Here is a 24091-nt window from a genome sequence, read left to right as displayed (position 1 = left end):
AAAAAAGCAATCTCAATTCCTTAAATGGAAAAGTTTTGGGAAATTAAATTTCAAAGAAAATGAGAGGTCGAGCGATTCGATCGTTTGGTTAGAACCAGAGAAAATCCGGATAAACCGGAAAATTCGGCATTTTTTTCAAAAATTTATAACTTTCTTATTTATGAAGATTAAGAGCTGAAATTTAGCACAGAAGTAGATAATTAGGTCAACTTTAAGTGAGCAAAAGGCAGGTGCTGTGGACCATTAGTTTTTGCGCAATTTCAATTTCAAAATTTTTATGCATTTTTTTGCCGGGAGTTTAAAGTTTAAAAAAATTATATTCGGTTATTTTTTAAACAGGCCTTGTATTTCAAATTTGGTGCAGTACTCATACTACCTTTATCTAAAATTTAAAGAAAACTAAACAGGAAAGGTCTGAAGGGTTTCAACTGTCAAAATTGAAATCATTTTTGGCTTTGGAAATAATCTTTTACATATCTGAATAGACTATTTACATTGATCGTTTTGTCTTTTGACTTTTTTCGTAGAATTCACCATTCACCAGGTTAAACAACTGTAAATTTGTAAAAAAATTGAATGTTCTTTGTTTCCTAATAGTAAATAATAGCACTTCTTCATTACTAATACAGTTACTTTTTTTATCTCTTGGGTCGAAATCTAGATGATACGTTATTATCACAACACGTACCCTAGTGAACAGCACATAGTTTTTATATTAAACTTTATTTGGCCATCACTTTTCTTAAACAAAGTCTAAATTGATAGTTAAAATAACCGCTACTGTTCCTTTGTAAATAAGAAAGTCATATCTTAACCAACCTTAGAAAAATTATTACACAACTGACACTTTCCATTTTTCATTGTGTGTACACAAAAGTATTTAAGTGCGTAATAAACGGCACTGTGTATAGAATACATAATTATTTAAAATATTGTTGTTATTAGAAGTATATTATGACAAATCTTTTACGTAGTATCTCGACAAAATTTGAGAATGTATTATTTTTCTTGGTCTCATTTAAATAATCTGAATTTATTTACTATTAAAAACAAAGGAATAGAAAGTACTTAATTGATTTCTTAAAATATGCTTTTGTATTTATCTTATGGTTTTGTAACTTTCTATAGACATCTACACATTCAAAATCAATTCTTCTGTAAAACTAACTTAGGTAAGTATACTAAATTAGATAAGAAATTTACATCAAAATGTAAGTCAATCGCTAATAATCTCTTATTAAAATGGTAATGTGCGTTAAAACTATTACGAAAGGTGACCCAATAGACATAAGGAATGACATATTATGCTAATATGGTATGGTATGGTATGGTATGGTATAATATGGTATTCGTCGAGTCGTGAATGAGTACAGAAGTCTAGTGTATGCTGTCTGTGATAAAAGTCTAATTTAGTGAGAACTATCAATGAAAATTGTGAGTACTTTATCCCAAATTGTTCGTCAGATAATTTGAATTTGATTTGTCAAGATAATACAAATCTTGTCTCATTGGATAGTGCATTTATTTATTATTTTCATCAAATTTCATGGTGGAATTTTAACAACATATAGCAAAAAAAATACAGATAAAAACATTATCACCTTATCGGATTCTAGCTGAACAGTTTATCTGTGACGTTGTAAACCTTTTTATTTGAATCTTAATATATACAGTATGGCCCCCGCTAAAATAGCATGTAAATGCTGCAGTCAGTTATGCGAAGGTCATCTCATGGTCACTTGCAGCGTATGTAAAGATAAATATAAGCATGCATGTGTTGACATTACTGCTCATGAAGTGCGCTCGTTAAATGCGAATAAGGGTTATGATTGGACTTGTATCAACTGTAGAGCTGTAGGCAAGGATTTAAAGGATCTGAAAGCATTAATTGTCAAATTGCAAAATGATATTCGTGAACTTAAGGCTGAGAAATCTCAAGTTTCAAATGAATTCAGATTTGATTTTGAGGACATTGTGTCTGAAATTACAGAAAGAGAGAAACGCAAAACTAATTTAATTTTATTTAACATCTCTGAACCTGATCAACAAAAGTCATTGGCTGAACAGATTGAGTCTGATAGTAAAGCAATCTCAAATATTGTTAATATATTATCTCCTGATTTGTCGTCAGACACTTCTGTAAAAAATATTAGGTTAGGGGCTTATTCTGAGTCCAAAATTCGACCAATAAAAGTAATTTTTCAAGATGAGAGTGTTGTTAAAAGCATGTTAAGAAACTCAAAGAAATTGAGAGCTCATAACCGCTATAAAAATGTTTATGTTTCATCGGATCGCACAAAAAGACAAATTGAGCACTTCAAAGCCGTCAAGCAAGAACTAGAAACTCGTACTAATTCTGGAGAGGCTAATTGTCGGATTAAGTACATTAATGGAGTGCCAAGAGTAATTTCTTTAAACTAAAAAAGCCCAACAGGTCCAGTAACAACAATGAATCCATTTCTGTTTATTACCAGAATGTTAGAGGACTCAACAGTAAAATAAATGAATTTTATCCAAGTGTAAGTGAATGTGAATACAACATAGTGGCTCTTAGTGAGACGTGGTTGAAGCCGGATTTTAACTCATATGAACTGTTTCCGTCCAATTATGATGTTTATCGAAGTGATAGAAAACTGGAGCGTCTAAACTTAACAACTGGTGGTGGTGTCTTATTGGCCATTGATGCTTCAATAAAATCTTCCATTATTGACACTTCTCAGTATGGTGAACTATTTCCGGAAATTGATTTTATAGTGTGCAAGTGTTCTGTCTCATTCAAAACATTTCACGTAGCTCTTGTTTACATACCGCCATCACTCTCTTATGATAAGTTCGAAAATTTTTTTGAGGTACTTGAAGGTTGGGAGGTATCTCACTCCTCTCATGTAGTGTTTATAGGAGACTTCAATTGTCCCAATTTTGTACATGTTAATCTTGATGACGGAAAAACTCGCACACTTAATCATTGGTTGGCTTTGTTAGATATGCAGCAGTTTAATTCTATTCTTAATAACGATAGTAAGATGTTAGACCTAGTGGTGAGTAATTTTAATTGTACTGTAGATCGAGATTATGTAACATTAGTACCTGAGGATGCACACCATCCTTCTTTGTCTATTAAACTAAATGGTATCTACATTAAACATTGCAATTTCGAAATAAACGGTGGCAATAAGGCATATAATTTCAAAAGGGCTGATTTTCTCTCGCTATATAATGATTTTTTAGAATGCAATTGGGATTTCCTAGAAAATCTAACCGAAACTAATAGGGCAGTTGAAAGTTTTTATGCCAAATTCTATGAGATCCTTGATAAGCATGTTCCACTGTACAAAAATTTTAGTCACAAATATCCATCTTGGTATACAACCGAAACCATTAAACTTATAAAAGATAAAGCTAAATTGCATATGAAATTCAAAAAAACAGGCAATGTTGTGTACTATCAAGAATTCAGTAGAATAAGGGCGTTAGTAAAAAATAAAATTAAAGATGCGTATATGCTATATTTGCAAAATGTTCAAGTCCAGTTAAAACATGAACCCAAATATTTTTGGGCATTTCTAAATGACAAGAACAAAAAATCAAGAATACCAGGTCGAATGACCTACGAAAATGAGTTAATCGATGATCCCTTGTTAATAGTAAAGGCCTTTAGTAGATTCTTCAAAAGTGTTTATTCTCTCCCTGACCCCAATGGTGGTAACTTAAATTTTCGAACTAATATTAATAACGTAATTCAAATTAATTGTGAGCCGATAACCGAGAACGAGATTTTGGAGGCGGGAAAAAAGTTGAAAAATAAAATGACTGCAGGACCAGATAAAATTCCATCTTTTCTTTTGAAAGATTGCTTAAGAGTGCTGACTAGTGCCTTGCAAATCATTTTTAATTTAATTTTGAAAACATCAGTTTTCCCTGATGCCTGGAAAATTGCGAAAATTTGCCCGGTGCATAAATCTCAGGATCGTGCCTCGGTTAGCAATTATAGGCCAATATCCATCTTAAACAATGTTGCAAAAGTCTTGGAGAGTGTACTTTACAACCGCTTATATACGGCAGTAAGTAACAAAATATCTATTCGCCAACATGGATTTATGAATTACAGATCAACTACGAGTAACCTTGCAGTTTTTAGTCAGTTTTTGTGTGAAACTTTGGATAATCGAGGGCAAGCGGATGCAGTGTACACGGATTTTTCTAAGGCTTTTGACAGGATTGATCACAATATACTTCTTTGCAAACTTTCAAGCTTAGGATTCAATAACACTTATTTAACCCTGCTAAATTCATATTTACACAATCGTCAACAATATGTATATTACAACGGGTTCTGCTCAGATACTTACTGTTCAACAAGTGGAGTCCCACAGGGATCAAACTTGGGTCCCTTGCTTTTTTTGTTATTTGTAAATGACATAAGTGATACATTAAACTGTAATGTCTTAATGTTTGCTGATGACTTGAAGCTATACTCATCTATTTCTTGTTTTGAAGATTGTTTAGCATTACAGGAACAGATCAACATTTTAGAAAATTGGTGTGAGGAAAACAAGCTTTATTTAAATCCCACTAAATGTAAGATTTTATCGTTCAGCCGCAAATCCAGTAACATTGAGTATCCCTATCGTATTGATGGCACAGTTCTTGAACGGTGCGAAACTGTTAAAGACTTAGGGGTTTATTTCGACATTGGGCTTACTTTTAATAGTCACATCAACACGATTGTCAATTCAGCATTTCGTACTCTTGGATTTATTATCAGAAATTGCAGAAATTTTCAAGATATATTAGCTCTTAAATGTTTATATTTTAGTCTAGTCCGAACGAAGTTAGAGTATGCAAGCATCATATGGAATCCTATTTATATTCACTATTCTCTAATTATTGAAAGAATTCAAAAGTCATTCTTGAAATTTTTAAGTTTTAAAATAAACGGAATATATCCCCCGAGAGGATGCAATTATCCAGAATTGTTGCTCACATTTAATTTCGTTTCCTTGGAGAAACGTAGGAATCTAGCCTCTGTTTTATTCTTGTACAAACTTTTACACAGTAAAATTGACTGCCCTGAGTTATTATCCTACGTAAATATTTTAGTTCCTAGAATTTCCTCAAGATATCATGACACTTTTTTTTGCAAAAGAGCTAAAACGAATTTATTATTAAAGGCGCCAATTAATGTGATGTGTAGCAATGCCAATAGGGTCTCTGATATGTGTGATATATTCTGTTGTAGTATTTCTCAATTGAAAGCTGTATGTCTTACGATTTTATAATGTAGTGCTTAAACATGTACATATTATTTAATTTAATTTTATAAAATTTTAAGTCTTATTTAATGTTTATTGATTTTTTTTATTTTTTTTTTGGCTGTTTTTATTCTGTATCTGGATTTTATCTGTGCTTAATGTTTACTGATTTTTCTATTGTTTTGAATATTTTGTATTTGAAAATAATGTTTTATCTGTACAAATTATCACTAGACATTTTGTTTTGTTACAATTGCTCTGTAAATGGATAACTCTGTTGGGCAATAAATGCTATTATTATTATTATTATTATTATTATTATTATTATTATTATTATTATTATTATTTTCCTTTAACTAAATAATCATCTAAAATAGATTAAATTATTTTTTGTCTAATGAAATACTTGTTCTCGAACAGCTACCGTAAAATTTATTTCATGTTAAATTTAATTACGCAATGCCAGACACTTTTATTAATTTGTTGTCCACCTATCCTCAATATGATCGACATTAATCTCAGTTAAACTCGATGGAAATTTTGAAACCTTCTGTATCCTAATATGGACATTGGAGTGGCGCCTCTATAAAGTTATTATAATACATTTTTTATAAACCTTGTGACACTGCTAAAAATTGTAGTAGGTATCTACCTAAATTATTTTAACATTTCCCGTGTAATATTTTTTTAAGTCAATTTGAATTATGTTTCTAACGTATTGACATTTCGAATAATTTAATTTATACAGCGTGTCCCAAAATTATGGAACAAAATTCATATTTTTTCAGTTAAAATTTAAAAAATAGCTGAAACAGGAAACTTTTCTACAATATTTTTTATTTTTAAAATCCGTAGTCAATCCAGACCAGAGAATTAGTGGAGCTACAATAAGTAAAGTATCCAAAAAGTTTGAAGAAACCGGAAGTACAAAAGAATTACTTGGATCAGGAAGACAAAGAATGGTAAGCGAAAATGTGATTCTCGCCGTTACTGAAAATACTCTCATCCATTAGATCTGTCTCAGACAACTTCAACTTGTCGAAGTCCTCAGTTCACAGAACTCTGAAGTCTCAAAAGCGGCATCCTTACAAAGTTAACGTCTTACAAGAACTATGGGAAGATGACACAGACAGAAGATTACAGTTTTGCGAGGAAATTAATTTATTTGAAAGACAACCCAACTTAAACAATCACATAATTTTCACTGACGAAGCAACTTTTTGCTTAAACAGAATCGTGAACAGCCCAGAAAATCCGCATTGGATGCAAAACATACGCAACGGCTGGAAAAAGTGAATGTTTGGGCTGGAATAGTAGGCAATCGCAAGAGGTTCGCTTGAATGGCCACCACGTTCCCCTGACTTAACCCCACTAGATTTTTTGTGGGGTTATAGAGCAAAGTGTATGTGAACAGACCAGACACTATCGAAGGATTGAAAAATCGTATCAGAGAAGAAGTTCGAAACGTAACATGTTATTTAAAGTGTAATTGATAACTTTGAACATCGAATTGGGCATTGTACAATAGTTAATGGGGGCCACTTTGAACATTTGCTCTAATAAAATAAAAAATAGTAGGTACTAAATTATTATTTTCATTTAACTTCTCCATTTTGACACTATGAGAAAAACGTAGGTATAACCTTATATCGCTGTTATATAAAGCGTCGTATTAAAAAAAATATTGCAGAAAAGTAACAATTTCTATTTAATCATTGATCGTTTCAGTGATTTTTTAAAATCTGAACTGGATAAATAATATGAATTTTGTTCCATCATTTTGGAACACACTGTATAATCATTAATCATGTAATTACATTACATGTAAAAGGCGATTCTTTCTTATTGTGTTCTAGTAATTTTCAAATGTTCATACAAGTCATAAAAATACAGATTCTGTGTAAAAAGATTGTAAGTCGCATTTCCAGCATAAATTAATAATGAGGAGAGAGTAATTACGTTACTACACTGTTTTCCATTTCCTTTTCCAATCATACAATCTATTTCAGTTCAGAAAAAATAAGTTTACTATGTACATGTATTCTGGTTTATTTCAGAATTTTCTGTGGACAGATGTGCCCCCCGAAATGCCCCCGAGGACTCGCAGCTGGCAGCATTTTCTAAGATGTGTTATGAATTTGGTGTTGGTAGAGGAGGATCCTTCGCGGAAGCAAGGGCTTACTGTCAAAGCCACAATGGAGACTTGGTGCACGACATGTCTCCTGGTCAAACGTCCTTTATCTACGCGGAACTTGAAAGGAGGAAACCCAATCTTAAGACACAGTTGGTGTGGATTGGAGCCCAAAAAGAGCCAGGGCTCACGTCTAGAACATGGAAATGGGTTAACGGTAAGTAAGAACGTTTTAAGTGTTACATTATTACGTTTTTTCTAAATTGGTTTAACTGTACTATTCCGAATTCTGTTGATACACCTTGCCCTATAGTGTTTTTACTGAAATCTGAAGAATAAAGTGGTCCATTGGGTTGGGTTAAACTCCTTGTGAAATTAATTTAGACAATCTTTGTCAATGTTCGATATTTTTTTCTTCCTTCTAAGTTAGATGAGCTGCTTTGGCAGTAGCAGAAACTACGCCAAGAATTGGTTGTGGTCCAATAAATTTGATGGCAGCACATTTTATAGGTAGGAAAGCTGTCAACCTTAGAGATTTGAATAACCAGACTATTACGATTTTTTAACTGCGCTATTACTTCTTGACAATTTTATACCATTGGTGAATTGCATCAGTTAGATCCAAAGCTTTTCAGCGTTGCTTGGCTGTCCGTCAAGATTTTTTATAAACTTGCAACTATGTATTCGGAGTTTTGGAACCGTCTGTATACCAACAGCTACCGGTTAGGATGAAAGGAAGTTTATAGTTAATTCGTGTTGGCATAACATCCGACATTGTCCACAGAATATTGTGGCTTTCCATTTCTTCCAGCGATGTCTTGTGTCCCATGGTATTAGATTTGGGCATAATATCAGCTGCTTGCCTTAATCTGTACACTTTCTCTCTCCAATAGTACAAAAAGAGATGAAGTCCAGGAGTATTTACAAAGTAGCCAAAATGTGGAGCTAGTTGTTGCTTTAGTTATCTTCAGATATGCTTGTCTCTGTAAAACAAAGAATTTGGCTTTAGTTATCTTTTAAAAAGACTTCTAGACTACCAAACTATCGAACCATACGTAATCATAGATCTAATGAACCATCACATATAGTCAGTATAGTTTCCATAACTCCTTCTACGTATCCACAATGACGTTCTTACTTTGTGGTGGACCTTCTCCATTTGGGGATTTCAAATGTGATTCATATCTAGCACATTTCGCCTCTGCTGCAAACTGGGACAGGAGGGAGTTCTCAAACGAAATTCCTTTTTCTTAAGAGGTACGAAAATTCTTTTGTGAGAGTTTACAGACATCTGTTCCCTCTTACATGAATCCCCATTTAATACCTCTTGAATATAGATGACAATATTCCCTCAGAGGTTCCTCTTACTAAAATCGTCAGCATATTACCTGAACCTCGAATTTTCAAGCATAAAGTAAGGTTAGCATATCATCCACAAGAAGTGACCAAAGTAAGGGTGGCCCTAATATTTATGCTACCAATTGTGTCATGTTTTACTTTTCATGTTGCTACATTACCAATGGTGGTGTCTATACATATATTTAAAAATATATGGTAGTGACTAGTCGTTTAAGCTTAATTCTTCAATATATCGGATTTAATTCCAACAAAACGCCTTCGCAAATACCTCAATCTGTTTATGAACCTTAAACTAAAGTTGTTTATGTCTATCGGAATCATAAAATCGACTGTATGTTTGTTTTAATAGTTGCTAAAGATATGTTCTAATACGCTAACTATACAGGGTGTCCAAGAATAACGTGTACAACACAAGACTTCAGATTCGTGGACTCAAAATAGGGAGATTCAGGCTAATTCACCTATATCCAAAATCGCTTCGTTTGGCCGCTAGAAGATCTCAAAGTTCGTGAAATTTTTTTGAATTTTGCAAATAACTCGAATATGTATTAATCGATTTTCATTATTTTTGGGGTGAGGACTTTTGCTTTCAATCTACAAATTTTGATGTTATACACAGCGTTTTTTAAAACTCGCAACTCCTACAAAATTGATGTATGGTGATAAACGGATAGTTCATAACTTTTCCTCTTTCGGGCAATAATGACAACTATTTTTTATTTGATTAAATGAGCGATTTGGGTACAAAAAAATGTTTTTTAAATGTATACATTATCTTGCCACCCATATTACAATACTTAACACAGTGCTAATAGGCTCTGATTTTGTAGATTGACTGTAATTTCACACCCTGTATATGTTAATAATTTTACACAAATATTTTGAAAAAGTGATAATTAAAAAAGGACAAATAAAAATCCTATTAGTTATATCTCACAATTTATTTTTTTAATTATTTTACTTTAGATTTGATGAAGTTAAAAAAGACATTAACCTAATCAAATCTTCTTAAGTTATTATAGATCTAACAAATCGGCAATTTAGTACACTACATCTTATAAATAATTATAGACATGCCAAAGATGGTGAACTTTATTAGACAAAAATGAATACTTGTTATAGTTTCCTTCACAGAGAATATGCATTTGTCAGTAACCTATTTGACTAACAATAAGATAATTTTAAAACCATGTTAAAAATCAATTATATATTTCCTTTGAAAGGTGTTAACAAGATTTAGTTCTAAATAGAATTAGAGACATTAGAGACAATCTTTAGAAAAAGGAAATGAGAAAGTGCGAATTTTTTCGTGAGATTATTTTTGTATTGTGTATAAGGAGTTCCTTTTAAAACAAAGAGTGATCTTAAGATCTGTAAAAAATGTTATGTAGAGCGTATTATTTATATATTAGTCTTTTTTGCTGTACGGATAGCGCAGTGCTATCAGAAAATTTCAATAACAAGCTGTGGAAAGTAGTCAAAGTGATAAACTTTATAATAAATAAACTCTATTAATTTTTTTTATTTTCTTTGTGACAAATCTTAGAGTCAAAGAAAATTACTGTAAATCTGTAGAGCGTGCAGGTTATTTTATCGATTCATTTTTGCATAGGTATCTATCACTTTTCTAAAATAATATTGTTTACAAAAAGTCAAAAAACAAATAATTCTCGATCAGTCTGGAAGAAAGATAAAATAGCTTTTATTAACATTTTAATCAGCAATAAAATTTAAAGTGAAAAAGTTCTAAAGCGTCTATGACCCAAAGTTAATTTTTACAAGAAATTGAAATCCCTTCTGTTTAGTAAAAAAATATTCTAGATTGTACCATTCCTGGAATTTAATCATACTTTCAAAAACTCTACCATCGAAAAATTCTTGAATTGCTACACTATCAACACTATACTATGAAGAGGAAAGTCATTTGTTAAAATTAAAGTTATTTATGTTTATTGCACGGTATTTTTTACAGAGCTTTAGAAAACCTTTTATACAAAGATTTTGAATTGAAAAAGTATAAATCTACATATTTACGTACAACTTTTATTTTAATTAACATTTACTTTAATAAATTCTCTCTTTTATGAAGTGAATGTAGAAATTGTAGCATTACCAATTGCAACTGGTTTTTCTTTGGATATTCATTGCCATTAACATTGCTTGGAAACTTTCTAACAATAAAATTTCTTTTTTCGTTTTCTCAATAAAAATGTGAGTGGCTTATTTACAATAAATAAAATATTCGTCATAAATATATCTTAAACAGGACTATCCAGCTTCAAAAATTCAGTTTGGCGTATAGTTGTTTCCCGCAATATCAGCAGTTAATTTATTAAAAACTAATCGATATTTCTAGCCATAACTATTACCTATTTGAAGTATGTGTATTCCAATTCATATATTAGTAGAGGAATTCTAAAACAACAAGATTCTTTCATTTCAATACAGGAATAACCATACGTTTGTACTGCAACTTATCAAAAAGCGTCGTAAATTAGAATGTAGAAATGTTTCTGAATTAACATATTCTATAAAACAAAGACAATATACGATTAATATTAATAGCTCAATAGTAAAGGTCGCAAATCTTTTTGTCACTATTCTATTGAAAACCTACATATTAAAGGTTATTGTTCACGGAAAAGTTGTGATATTTGAAGATATTACTGTTACATGTTTATAAATTTGGTATTTCTGTAGGTGGTAATAAATTTTATTTAAATTTCCTTAAAAAAAATAGTGGGTATTTTTATGTACTATATGCTCTCCTTAACTAATCAAATTGTTTAAACTAATACAATTAATTTCTGAAAGAAATGGCCAAGTTGTCTTTTAAATTAATTTGAAAACTTGTCAAAAATCTGGTGGATTACACTTTTATAATTTAAACAAATAATTCTTATATTGATGCTTGCTACTTTGTTAATTGGAACAAATTATAAAAATTTTCTAAAACCAGAGGTTTTAATGAATTTCTTACCTTTTTATGGGCTGATTTCACAATTTGTTTTACCGTTGCGTCTATAATAAAAAACAAGTGTACGAGGTTTATTCAGAAAATAACGAAACATTTTGAATTAGGTGCTAATGGAGATTTTTAGTGATATGCGGTTGGCAGCATTGCGTGGCGCATAACCTCCTCTATAACCACATATTCTTCGACAATGATGATCGAAGATGATATTCGACCAATAAGGTATTTGACTTTAACTGATGATTCCCAAGTCAAATATTTGGTGTGTGCAAATTGCCGATTGACTGTCAGAGAAATTGCAGAAGATATTACTATCTCGATTGGGTCATACCTTGAAATTTGACCTTCTTACTCTCCAGACCTGAGTTTTGCGATTTTTTCTTATATTAAGCGGTAAATATACCCACGGATAGTACGACGTATATACATAAATAAATTTAATTATATTGACTAGTTGCGCAGTCTATACAATTTAGAATGCTGTTTTCGCAATGCTAGGGCGACAAGGACTGAAAAATTATATATTTCCGCTCAACTTTTTTAGATCAAGTTTACACTCTTAAAGTTTAAGGTTTCTTAGGATAAATAATGTTTATAGAAGATGTCTATAATTATTTATAGAATCACGGGAAAAGATAATATAAGTACGTATAAAACAGAAATATTAAAAGCTTCATATAAATTTTAGACGTGTTTAATTACTTCTACGAAAATGCGCTTTAACGTATTAGCTTTCATTTTTATTTTAACTTATATACCAAGTTCCAAACATAATTCTTGATAAATTTTGTTTCGTTTAGGTTGAATGTTAATCAAAATTGCGAACATGTAAAAAAAGTTAGTAGGTATATAACTTAATCTTTTTTCTCCAAATACCAACTGACACTTTCTCTAAACAGATGGTTTATAATATAATACATGATTAGATTAGTTCTTATACATTCTATAAGATCACGCTTTTTTTTGTTGCTGAATTTCCATATCCTAATAAATCGAAAAGATACCATGGCATGTGATAAATATTGGTAAAGTTTTATTTTCACTTACCATTTAGTTCTTAAAGTTGTCATTGTGACACTCTACCGTATCTACAAATCACATTTTTTATTTTAATGCACCGGAACTAAAATTCTCTAGAACATTGAAGAAAGGTTACAATTTAAATGTACGATTTAGCTCTTTAGATATCTATACATTGATACGTTTTGTGATTGGGTGAGATATAATCTATAAAGTATACATATATATATATCTTAAGATATGAAATTATATTGTGGATAGATACTTCCATACAAAAATATTCCTGCACCATTCTTCAAGAAGGTTAAGTTACTAGGAATAAAATTAAAGAAAGCTACATAAATAACAACAACAATGTTTGGAAATATGTAAGAATTTCTTTCCATTGAGAGAACGCCCTTCAGTGTTCATAATTAATGTATTAATGTGACCGCTGTTTATTAAATATAAACAAGAATATAACCGAAATTCAATAATTTAAATGAAATTCGTTGTATCTGAATCAATTTGTCAACAAAAGTGGTTGTGAAATCGGAGGAAATAATAAATTTAATCGATTTAATGTCATTATAGTAGGAACTGTGCAATAATTACCGTATAATGTCAAATATTAATTATAGTATCTAATTAACACATATTTCGAAAATGATATCTCTTCCGACCTAAAGATTATTCTACGTAGATAGATTCCCGAACGAACAATATAAATACTTCAATTTACATAGTTCTGAATAGAATCTACGGATGTTTTCATTTGATAAATATTTATTTGCTTCTTTATAAATGAAAATAATTTTTTAAGTAACGATCAATTATAAAAATCAGATTGTACATGGTGATTCACTATACATATTTTGAAAATAAAAAAATGTGAATTACAAAAGCTACACAATTTTTTATGAAATTTTCAAAAATGATAGTAGACAAAGAACAATGACGTCCAAACAAAATGGTAGCGAATATTAACTTTGTTAATTTAAATGGAATACCCTGTATATGCTCACACATTTGGATATAACGTTCCCTGTCGAACATAGTCATATAGGGTGGTTTGTTGGGTCCATCTCTAACAATAAACGAGATACTATTAAAAAACGAAAAGAAGGTTTTTTATTAAGAAAATAAGACATCTTGTAAAGACCTCTTTCAGGCAGTCCTACCTTTTTTCCAATTACGTAAGGATTTACAGGTTTAGTTATTATATATTTTGACATTGATACGGTCCAAAATACGTAAATTTATTTAAAATACGATATTTTAACTAAATCTCACTAATTAGGCCGTGAGAGGCCTAATTACTGGACAATGTCATATCAATTTGTATTAGGTATCATTTAATTAAAATGGGTAACACATATGAAGAAAATTGAAATAATATTAGGAATTCAAATAGAGTATGGAGAAGAACTTTACTCTAATTTAGTTCCTATAATATTTTAATTTTATCATATAACAATTTTTCTACTATCATTTTTTAAAACTGCACAAAAATTCGTGCAACTTTTGTATTTAAAATTTTTTTATAGCTCTAAAAACGAAGAAGTTATAGTGAATCACCCTGTATATACTTCTAGGATTGTGTCGTGTTCTGTTTGAAAAATTTCGTTCATTACCTACTGTTTGCAATTCTTAATTATTATCTATTTTGTGAATCTTAGTAAATTTGTTATAATTGTTTAATTTTTCGCCATAGAAAATAAATCTACTGCTAAAAAGTATAGTTATAAAATCCATTAGACTTTTTAAATATTTCATAGTTGTAAAAATATCTGCGGTACTTCACTATCTTGATTAATAATTATTAATATAACATACATTTAAAATAATAGGCTATAAATTTGTTAATTATAAATTCCAATTGATTTCGTATTCATTATAAATCGCAACATGTCATCGGTAATTAATAATAAAGCTAATAAGATAAATATATTTTAAGGAAGTAATTACATTCTGCATATAAAATTCTATAGAAAAAATAGACCACCGTTCCCAAAGCACACTTTTCAATAAAAAGTAAACTGTGAAAAATTATAGATTGTTCGTATTTCTATTTTGCAACCTTAGTAATGTATTATTAGTTTAGTATTATAATGATATTATTTACAATTAATTAACAAAAAGCGTATTTTTCAAGGCAGAACAAACCCATATTTTGTTTTTACCGTAAAAAATAACTTGCCGGCTTGTGAAAGGAAAACGGAACCTTGTGGGAGGTAAGAACCAGTTTGGTTCGTTAGCTTTTGTTTACCTAAAACAGACAGCTATCCATATACGCTAATTTAAACAATTAATTATTATCCACCTGTTGGCTAGACTTTATTTTATTAATTATTTTTTTTTTGAACCGAAATAATAAAAAATACAGGGTATCCCATAAGTAGCGGTTACCTTACAATAAACCCCATAGAATGTTCAATACAGGGTGTTGTGTAAAATATTTAAGGAGGTAATAGTATGAACCAAAATAAGCAGAAAAGTCTCAATAAACATGGGTCCGCAAAGTAACGGTTGCGGATATATGGAATGTTTTGTATTTTTTAGCCCCTTTTTTTATTTTGCAAAAACGTTGTGTTTTTTTTATAATAGTTGGTTGATGTTTAGTGAAATAAACAGTACGTATTTGACAGTTGTTCTCAGTGCACAAGTTTTCTTTCGCTATGGCTGCATTTCATGTATGGTCCTGCTAATGGGAACGCCACCGAAGCGCGACGTCTTTATGTTGACGCTTATCCAAATCGCCAGATTCCTTCACAACGCATGTTTGGAAGAATTCACCAAAGATTGCGTGATACCGGTTCCTTGAGCAAACAGTGCCATTTATCCGGAAGACCAAGGTCGGTATCCACTCCTAGAGCAGAAGAAGAAATTCTAGCACTGGTAGAGCAGAATCCAGATACGAGTGTGCGGAGAATATCAGCCGAGGTAGGAATTAGTGGTCCTCTTGTTTGGAGAATCCCTCACGAGCAACTGCTTTATCCATACCATGTGCAACGAGTACAGGCCTTAAATCCAATAAATGATCATTAAGCTCGTTTGGTTTTTTGCCACTGGTTTCTACGTCATGATGCTGAAGAGCCTCGTTTTCTTGCAAACATTCTTTTTACTAATGAGGCCGGGTTCACAAGAAATGGAGTGTTTAATTTTCACAATACGCATATTTGGGCCGACGAAAATCCCCATGCACTAATAGAACCTGGACATCAGGCACGTTTTTCATTAAACATTTGGATGGGTATTGTAGGTGACAGGTTTCTAGGTCCTGTTGTTTTATCAAACCGATTAACAGGCGCTGCTTACCTCAACTTTCTGCAGAACACACTGAGACGGGTCGGGTGGTTTTACAATAATTAAAAGAACTATCAGTTCTCTTCTCCAGCTATAGGGTTGGCCCTAGCTCAGCAGAGATGGGAGTGGGTTGGTATTACTTAAAACTTTTATAAAGGCGCCACCCGTTTTACAACCCGATGGTCAGTATCCAGGAAGGCTGGAGAGGAGCCACTGATGCTAATACCTTAAATGTGGTTACAAAAAAAAACGGGAAAAAGGTACCAATAAGAGCTCTAATAATATATACACCATTAAAAACGACAACTTTAATCTCTCAACTTTCAGAGTGTAACATATCTGATCTACAATCAGTTGATGATTAATAATAAGGTTGTAGAGCGTTAGATATTTGCCCAGTGGTATCTTTGTTGTACAATGTCTCAGATGTAAATATTAGTATGTGAAGACATATATGGATTAGACAAAATAATGCCTAAGCAGGGTACAATGAAGAAATAAATATAAGTATAACTATAACCCTCCCCAATAGCGCTATGGTTCGGTGTACATGTATAAGCTTAGAATAATAAACTACCAAGTAAAATAGGCAACGGGTATATCTTCACACTAGGAATAGTTTTTATAATTTTGATGGTGTTGAATACTTTAAATAAATATCTAGCCTCTACTTAGATTGTGTGAGAGCAATAGCAACAAAATAAATAATACGTATTATTCAGTTCTAGCAAAAAGAAAACAAAAAGGTTTATAACTACTACTAAAGTAAAATACCAATCAAAACAATAATGAAAGTCTAAGCAAACTTGGACAATAAGGCAAATAGGCACTATCAATTAATACGTTAATTAATAAATCATACAATGGTAAGCAAAGCAGGGATATTACATAAGTACATAGACTAAATAGGGTGAAACCAATAATTTTGTCTAAATATGACCTTTATATGCGGATAAGTAATAATTAACGACTACCAACTGCCAGGTAAGTAAGTAGATAAATTTAAAACAAAATTTAATAAGCTAATAAATAATTATTACAGTAGCAAACTAAAATAATAAAATCGCGGAAAACAATGAGCAAATGGAAAAATCAAGTTATGACGCAATAAATGGGTCTAAATGAGTTGGCGAAATACTACGAAACGGCATGCAAACTTAAAATTAGGCTTATCTGGTTTGTGCAGCACTAGCGGCAGGTTGCCTTGATGGTGTTACTTAACGCAGTAGATAAAGACCATGCAGGAGCCTGTGGGAGCCTCTACCAGAGTATCTATCGAAGCAGCCACGGGGAAGAAATCGTACACCAAGTTGCAGACCCTCGAAACCAAAAAAACTGTCGGAAGCCCGCTAACTAGAGCAAGTCTGTAACTTTGTTTTTTGTTTGTTAAAAGCTTCCTTTGTCGGTTTATTCCTAATAAAATAAAATGTTTGAAAAACGAATAGTGGTCCATATCTCCGCAACCGTTACTCTGCGGACCCATGTTTATTAAGACTTTTCTCCTTATTTTGGTTCATACTGTTACCTCCTGAAATATTTTACACTCTTTTTTTTAACACCCTGTACAATGTCATTAATACTAATTCGAAATGAGCTATAGCGGTAACGCATTGGTTTGGATCATCCTGTATAATTAGTTGCGTTGTACAGCAATAATATTTAAGTAGGTAAATGATTTGGCCGTCTAACAGAAAGCGCTTGTAAAACCATAAAGTGCAATTTTCGTCAAAAATTGCAAAGTATTTCTTAATACCCATGTCTTTTTTTATTTGTTAATGCTCATATCTCAACCAAGTTAGTGTTTGAAACTAAAGTTAATAAATCCATGACGGTGATGCTAATTTGGTTACCCAATGATTTCCAGTACTTTATTATGTGAACTGTGGACTTATTTTGTAATTTTCGCATCGGAAGACAGTTGTTGAAAATAATTGCATTACATGGGTTGAGCAATTTGAAAGGCATCCCAACACAGAAGCTACTAAAATACAACGCTAGTTTTTCGTTTATTGGTTAATGGTTTATTTTTAACACCTAAAATGTCGTATTAATAAAATTTCCAAACCAAAAATATTAATAATCATAAAAGATTCACTACTTACTCACAGTACCGGGTGTTCACAATTATTTGACCAAGCTGTAGAGATTAGAAAAAGGTCGGAAAATTGTACATAATTTACGTATATCTACTCTTTCGTTTATTTAACCGAATCTTCTAAAAGTGCTGCCTCTTATAGTTATTTCAATCATTGCAGTTGCACTTAAAATAATTTTCTCTAGAAACTGCCCTATTATTGTCACTTTGCAATTTAGAACTAAACAGACTCATGCGATGGACGTTTATTTTAAAACATTTGTACTCACATACTCTCTATTATATTTGAATATAATAATACAAATTTTGACAAAATGTTTACGATCAATATTTAGCAAAAAATATATATTCTACTTTTTTTTCTTTATTACAAAGTAAACAAAAATTTTGACAGGTGTATGACAACAAAAATTCAATCAATTACTTTGAGAATATAAAAATTTGGTTCCACATGTTTTAACTACCATAGTTTTTTGGGTTATTATGCTATGGCCTTTGATCTGCCTTTGTTGTTCTCGAGCTAAGCTCTATGGAGGCGATTCCTATACTATACGGGTACTACCACACCCAAAGTTTTGCAGTTCTTCTCAGTCACCGTTTTCAGTTATGGCTCTGCAAAAACCTTGTCGAGACTAAGGCCGTTTAAGATCTCGTCACCGGTCTTACAGCATCGATGTGGCTGCACACATATCTAAACGTATCTAGCCTGCGCTATATTGTGATAGGACATATAATGAGGATCTGTTCCAACCGGTCTTGGAACCAGTAAACGAATCGAAATCAACATCAGGTCGGGATTAGGGGTTCTGCCCCCACATAGCATAGCCCGAGAACAACATAGGTAAATTATTATCCACTATGAGATTTCATTCCCACCAACTGGGATATTTGTGTATCATATATTATTTTTATGTCATTCTGGGTTTGGGGTAAGAATTTGTCGATTTGTCTTGAGGGTTACCTCGATATGACATTTTTTTATGCAGTGTAAAATAACATTAAAAAAATCTAATCTGAAATTGCACATTTTTTCTTACTGAAAAGGCCAGATGTCTTCACTAGCAATGTTAATTATTAACCATTTATTGTCAGTCGATTCGCTGTTCCCTTTTTGACACATTTAAAAAAAAATGAAGTTGCATTCAATTCTGTCGGTACTTGCTCCTTTACCGAAATTTTCTTCTTTAAAAATCCAAGCAGACATTTGGCTGCTTCGAAAGGCCAGATCATAGAATATAATCGAAAAATTTCCTTTGGAAGTCTGTTTGGCACATTTTTATCATAAAGCCTACATTTTTAAAATCTTTGAAGGTCATGCAGCAACTCTTGCTTCTCTTGCAGATTTAAATCTCACCTCACATAGATAGATTTTCGATAAGCAGTTACATTCCAGACTGTTTTACCATACTCTATAAAAGAATTGGTATATTTTTCACATATTTCATGCCAAATTTTTTAAAATACAAGTAATTTGCTTCACTGAATTGGTGGATACTAACACACAAACTCTTAAGACACAAAAGTATTTGAATAGCTTCCGCATTGATTTTTTAGATTTATTAGTATTCGCTGGAATAAATTTTTCAATATTTATGTGTATTTCCGCAGAAACATTTCAAAATCATGCAATTTTAGCTACAAACTGCTAATAGAAAAAAATTCAAGCGGAAGCGGAAATATTGACGAAATTATCGATTCCTAGATGAAAACATTTTTTTTTAAACAGAAGTAGAATGTGACAAGTGCCAACGCGATGATAAGTGACAGTGACACGACATACAAATAAATAAAAAGATTTTATTGATTCATAAATATAACAGGAACTGCGTCAAGATTGTAGAAAAACGCTCAGACCCGTCGATTTTAGATTAAAGGGGGACATTCTTTGCTGGTATTTTTGACTCCGCCACTTTCACCCCCCAAGCAAAGTTAAGCATCACCCCAAAATATTTAAATGGCATTGGGGGTTGAGTAATATTTCTTTTGAAAGCTCTTACAATTCTCTTTATAACAGACTTTAAATTTTCTAATTTCGCTCAATACTTTGAAAAAAAATTTCATTTTAAAATTTAAATTATGTTTAGTTGCTTGCTTACTTACTACTTAGTTGATTAAATGTTCAAACTGATGACCGCCCGCTTCCATTCAAGAATAAAGATTTTGTTCGAAACGTTCGCGCACATTCCGAAGCATTTCCGGAGTGATTCGACGGCATTCGTCAACGATTCTTTGACGCAAATCTTCCTGTGACGCTGGCTGTGTTTTATAAATTTTACTTTTTAGGTGTCCCCACAAAAAGAAATCAAGGGGCGACAAATCCGGTGATCGTGGAGGCAACTCAATGCTACCTCTTCTCCCAATCCAATTCCGTAGAAAACGTTGGTCTAAATACTGACGGACAATTAACGCATAATGCGGAGGAGCACCGTCCTGTTGAAAAATCAAATGATCTTCATCAGACTATAGAACATTTTCAATAATATCAGTCGAGGCAGGGTCAATAGCGTCTTCCAGTAATTGCAAATACATTTGGCAAGTCAAATTACCAGGTAGAAAAAAAAGGACCCACCAGCCGGTCACCGAAAATTCCAGTCCATTTTCCGGTTGCTGTGTATGCACCTCGTGAAAAACTCTTGGGACTGAATCGGACCAATTGCTGCAATTGTGACGATTTACCGTCCCGTTCAAGAAAAAACTATATTCGCCAGAAAAACAGATGTTAAAAAGGAACTGTGAATCGTTCCCTGCTCGCTCACTCATTATTTCGCAAAATTGCAAACGGCGGTCGTAATCAGCCTCATGAAGTTCCTGGACTAAATGTATTTTGTATGTATGGAATTTATTCTTCTTCAAAATAGTTCGTATGCTAGTTCGATTGATCCCAGACCTCGTACTTAATGTAGGATCAAGATGAACTTGTCCCAAAACTGCAACTTCACTACCTTCATTAACTATGGGTTTTTCAATGTCCCGTTTTTTATTGTCTATGTTCCCAGTCTCTTGAAATTTTTTTACTAACTCTAGAACATACTTCCTCCTGACATGTCGATCTTGATCATTAAATATCTGAGCTGTTCTATTCGCACATTTATTGTTCATAAAGTAAAGCGAAATGATATCTACCCTTTCCGCAATGGAATAAACCATAGTGTTTAATTTTCAAAAACATAATTAAATAAACTACCAACCAACTCTTCCAAATAATACTAGAAAATAATTTGGAATCCACTAATTTTACGTTAATTCGTTTCTGTTTTTAAAATTGTGTTTTTTTTTTACGAAAGTGATAACAAATCGCCAAAACCCAATGTAACGCAAGAAATACTAAATTTATACCATTGGCGTACTTAACTCGAATGACTCACATTTTTACCGTTACTAGTTGTTTGTACATAAGTTTACTTTAAAATAAAAATTCTTAATAAATATTGGGCGGAATCATAAAATTTAAAGTCTGTTGTGAAGAGAATTGTAATAGCTTTCAAAAGAAATATTACTCAACCCTCAATGCCATTTAAATATTTTGGGGCGATGCTTATTCTTGCTTAGGGGTGAAAGTAGCGGAGTCAAAAGTACCAGCAAAGAATGTCCCCCTTTAATCTAAAATCGACGGGTCTGAGCGTTTTTCTACAATCTTGACGTAGTTCCTGAAAATGGCTCTGTTTCGTTTTCATTTGACCACCCTGTATACCACACAATACTGGTGCATTTAAATTATATATAGTTTTCAATAGTAATAAGATATTAGTGTTTCTTTATTAATTTGGAAATGACACTGTAGGTGTGACCTAAAAACTGACCGAAAATTTGGTCAACCTACCAAACCCGGAATCTTTCCTTAATACGCTCACCCACTTTTTGTTACTCACCACCGTGTTTAACTTGCCATTACAAACCATTTAATCAATAATTGACAGAATTAATTATAAATTGATACAGTTCGCTCCAATTGAATATTTCCTTGTTTGGCGACAGGTGATCTGGTGCAGCGCCCAGCATGGGGAAAGGATCAACCCAACAATTACAACGGTGAACAGAACTGCGTAGTCCTTGACGGTGGGCGCGGGTGGCTCTGGAATGACGTAGGATGTAATCTCGATTACCTGTACTGGATTTGCCAACACAGTGAGTATTTGAACTTTAACCTTTAAAGGATTATGGTGGGTTACATTTTTCCTCGAGGTGATCCATAAATTTCACCAATAGGTCGAGGAATTACGTGCCAGTTTCTTTTTAATAAACTTAAGTATATGCTTTTCTTTTTCTTTAATTTATACGATGAGGATTAGTACATATTTCTTTGTTTTCTAATATTTTATATGTTACCCAAGTAGAAGAAAGTGTGCAATACTGTCTACTTAAGAAAAAAATATTCCGGAAAATCATTAAAAAGTATCGTTTTATAAACAATGGAATTTGCGTTTCATGCATTTTTAAAAGCTGTTGAAAAAAAAAACAGATTTGTAAAATGGAACATTGTCAGATTATGTTCTTACCATGGGCGTAACATCAGCAACAGCATGGGGTTCAACCAGTTTAAAGTTATGTGTATTTCTTACAGTTAAAGTCAACAAAATCCAGTTTGTAGTTTGTAGGTACTTAGTTACGGTTTGTAGTTATTCCACATAGGTAATTCAGATAAAATTATTTTTTATTACGTTATTGGTTCATCATCTTCAGTTTCATCAGAAATTGAATAAATTATTTGCGTTTCCTTAGCTAATATCGAAACAGGTTAAAGTATTGATTACAATGCACTTTTGAATTGATTTTGGGCATACTCGATTTTACCCCTACCTGCCGTGTCTCAAGACTGCTTATTTCAAAGTACTTGCTTTTACCAAAATCTGGGTTAAACTCAAATTTATACATTTACGTGAAAAACAGATGAAAATTATCTTTCGCTGTAGTGCAAAGATATGCTAACAACTAAATTAACTACCTATTAAAAGAATTTATAAATGCTCCCTAGTTCATAGGGTAGTAGTAAATTTTGCTTGATTTGTTGCCAAATTAGAAAATATTAGGTAAAAAGTTGTTCAGTATCTTATAATCAGTTTATTTAATTATCTAAATTTCAATAACTATTTTTTTTTGTTCTAAAAAAGGTCAGTTTACTATTTCTATAGTTTGGTTCTTCTCATTTGTTAAGAAATATATTTTTTAGTTAAATTTATTAAAAAAGCAATAAATAATTGTTAAACAGACGAATTTAAATACAAAAATGCCATTGAGTATTGACGTACACTGAGGGCATCTTAAAGTCCCCACTAGTTGGGTCGCTCTCGTTCTCTCGCGCCCCACCACAAATAATTGGATATGTTTCGGACTGGGAGTGTTGTTTGGAAATGTACACCGTGGCACCAAAAACTGTTGTATTCAATAGGGTGAATAATAATTAATCTGATAACAGTTGCATTTGATATTTTAAAATATATTATTTTATTAATGATACNCACCCTGTATGTATTGATTTAAGACAACATTTATAAATGAATATCTCTAATACGGGAAAACACTAAATATGCAGGTATGTGGATGTAGTGAACAATGGTTAAAATAGTAAACGGTTTATAACATTTTATTTTTAAAAAATTCTTCAATATAATGATTTAACTAACCAAGAAAATGTTACAATACATTACATATCATTAATAAAATAATATTTAAAAAAATATCAAATGCAACTGGTATCAGATTAATTATTTACCCTATCGAATATATCAGAGTTTTTGGTGCCACGGTGTAGTATATCTCCACACACCCCACTCCCAGTCCGAAACATTCCATAATTATTTGTGGTGGGGCGCGATAGAATGAGAGCGACCCAACTAGTGGGGACTTTAAGATGCTCATCAGTGTACATGTGTGATAGAAATACATAATTAAATAAGATACCTACATCCATACTAAATTTATTTCTTCCGTTATTGTCCAACCTCAACAAATGATATCCTTTCAGCACCGCCACTCCT

The 24091-nt window shown here is 32.0% G+C and overlaps 1 protein-coding gene across 1 annotated transcript in view; it reads left to right on the top strand.

The window, feature by feature from the left end:
• Window positions 1-24091, top strand: part of LOC108906897 (sushi, von Willebrand factor type A, EGF and pentraxin domain-containing protein 1) — a 129074-nt gene that overhangs the window by 79174 nt on the left and 25809 nt on the right. The window contains exons 5-6 of the mRNA XM_018710334.2: window positions 7310-7600; window positions 22092-22241. Of these exons, the coding sequence (XP_018565850.1) occupies window positions 7310-7600; window positions 22092-22241 (441 nt within the window). The remainder of the gene's footprint in view (window positions 1-7309; window positions 7601-22091; window positions 22242-24091) is intronic.

The sequence above is a fragment of the Anoplophora glabripennis genome, unplaced genomic scaffold, assembly GCF_000390285.2.
Source record: "Anoplophora glabripennis isolate ALB-LARVAE unplaced genomic scaffold, Agla_2.0 scaffold76, whole genome shotgun sequence".
Taxonomy (NCBI): domain Eukaryota; kingdom Metazoa; phylum Arthropoda; class Insecta; order Coleoptera; family Cerambycidae; genus Anoplophora; species Anoplophora glabripennis.
The sequence above is the reverse complement of the archived record's forward strand: the minus strand, read 5'-3'. Positions and strand labels throughout refer to the sequence as shown.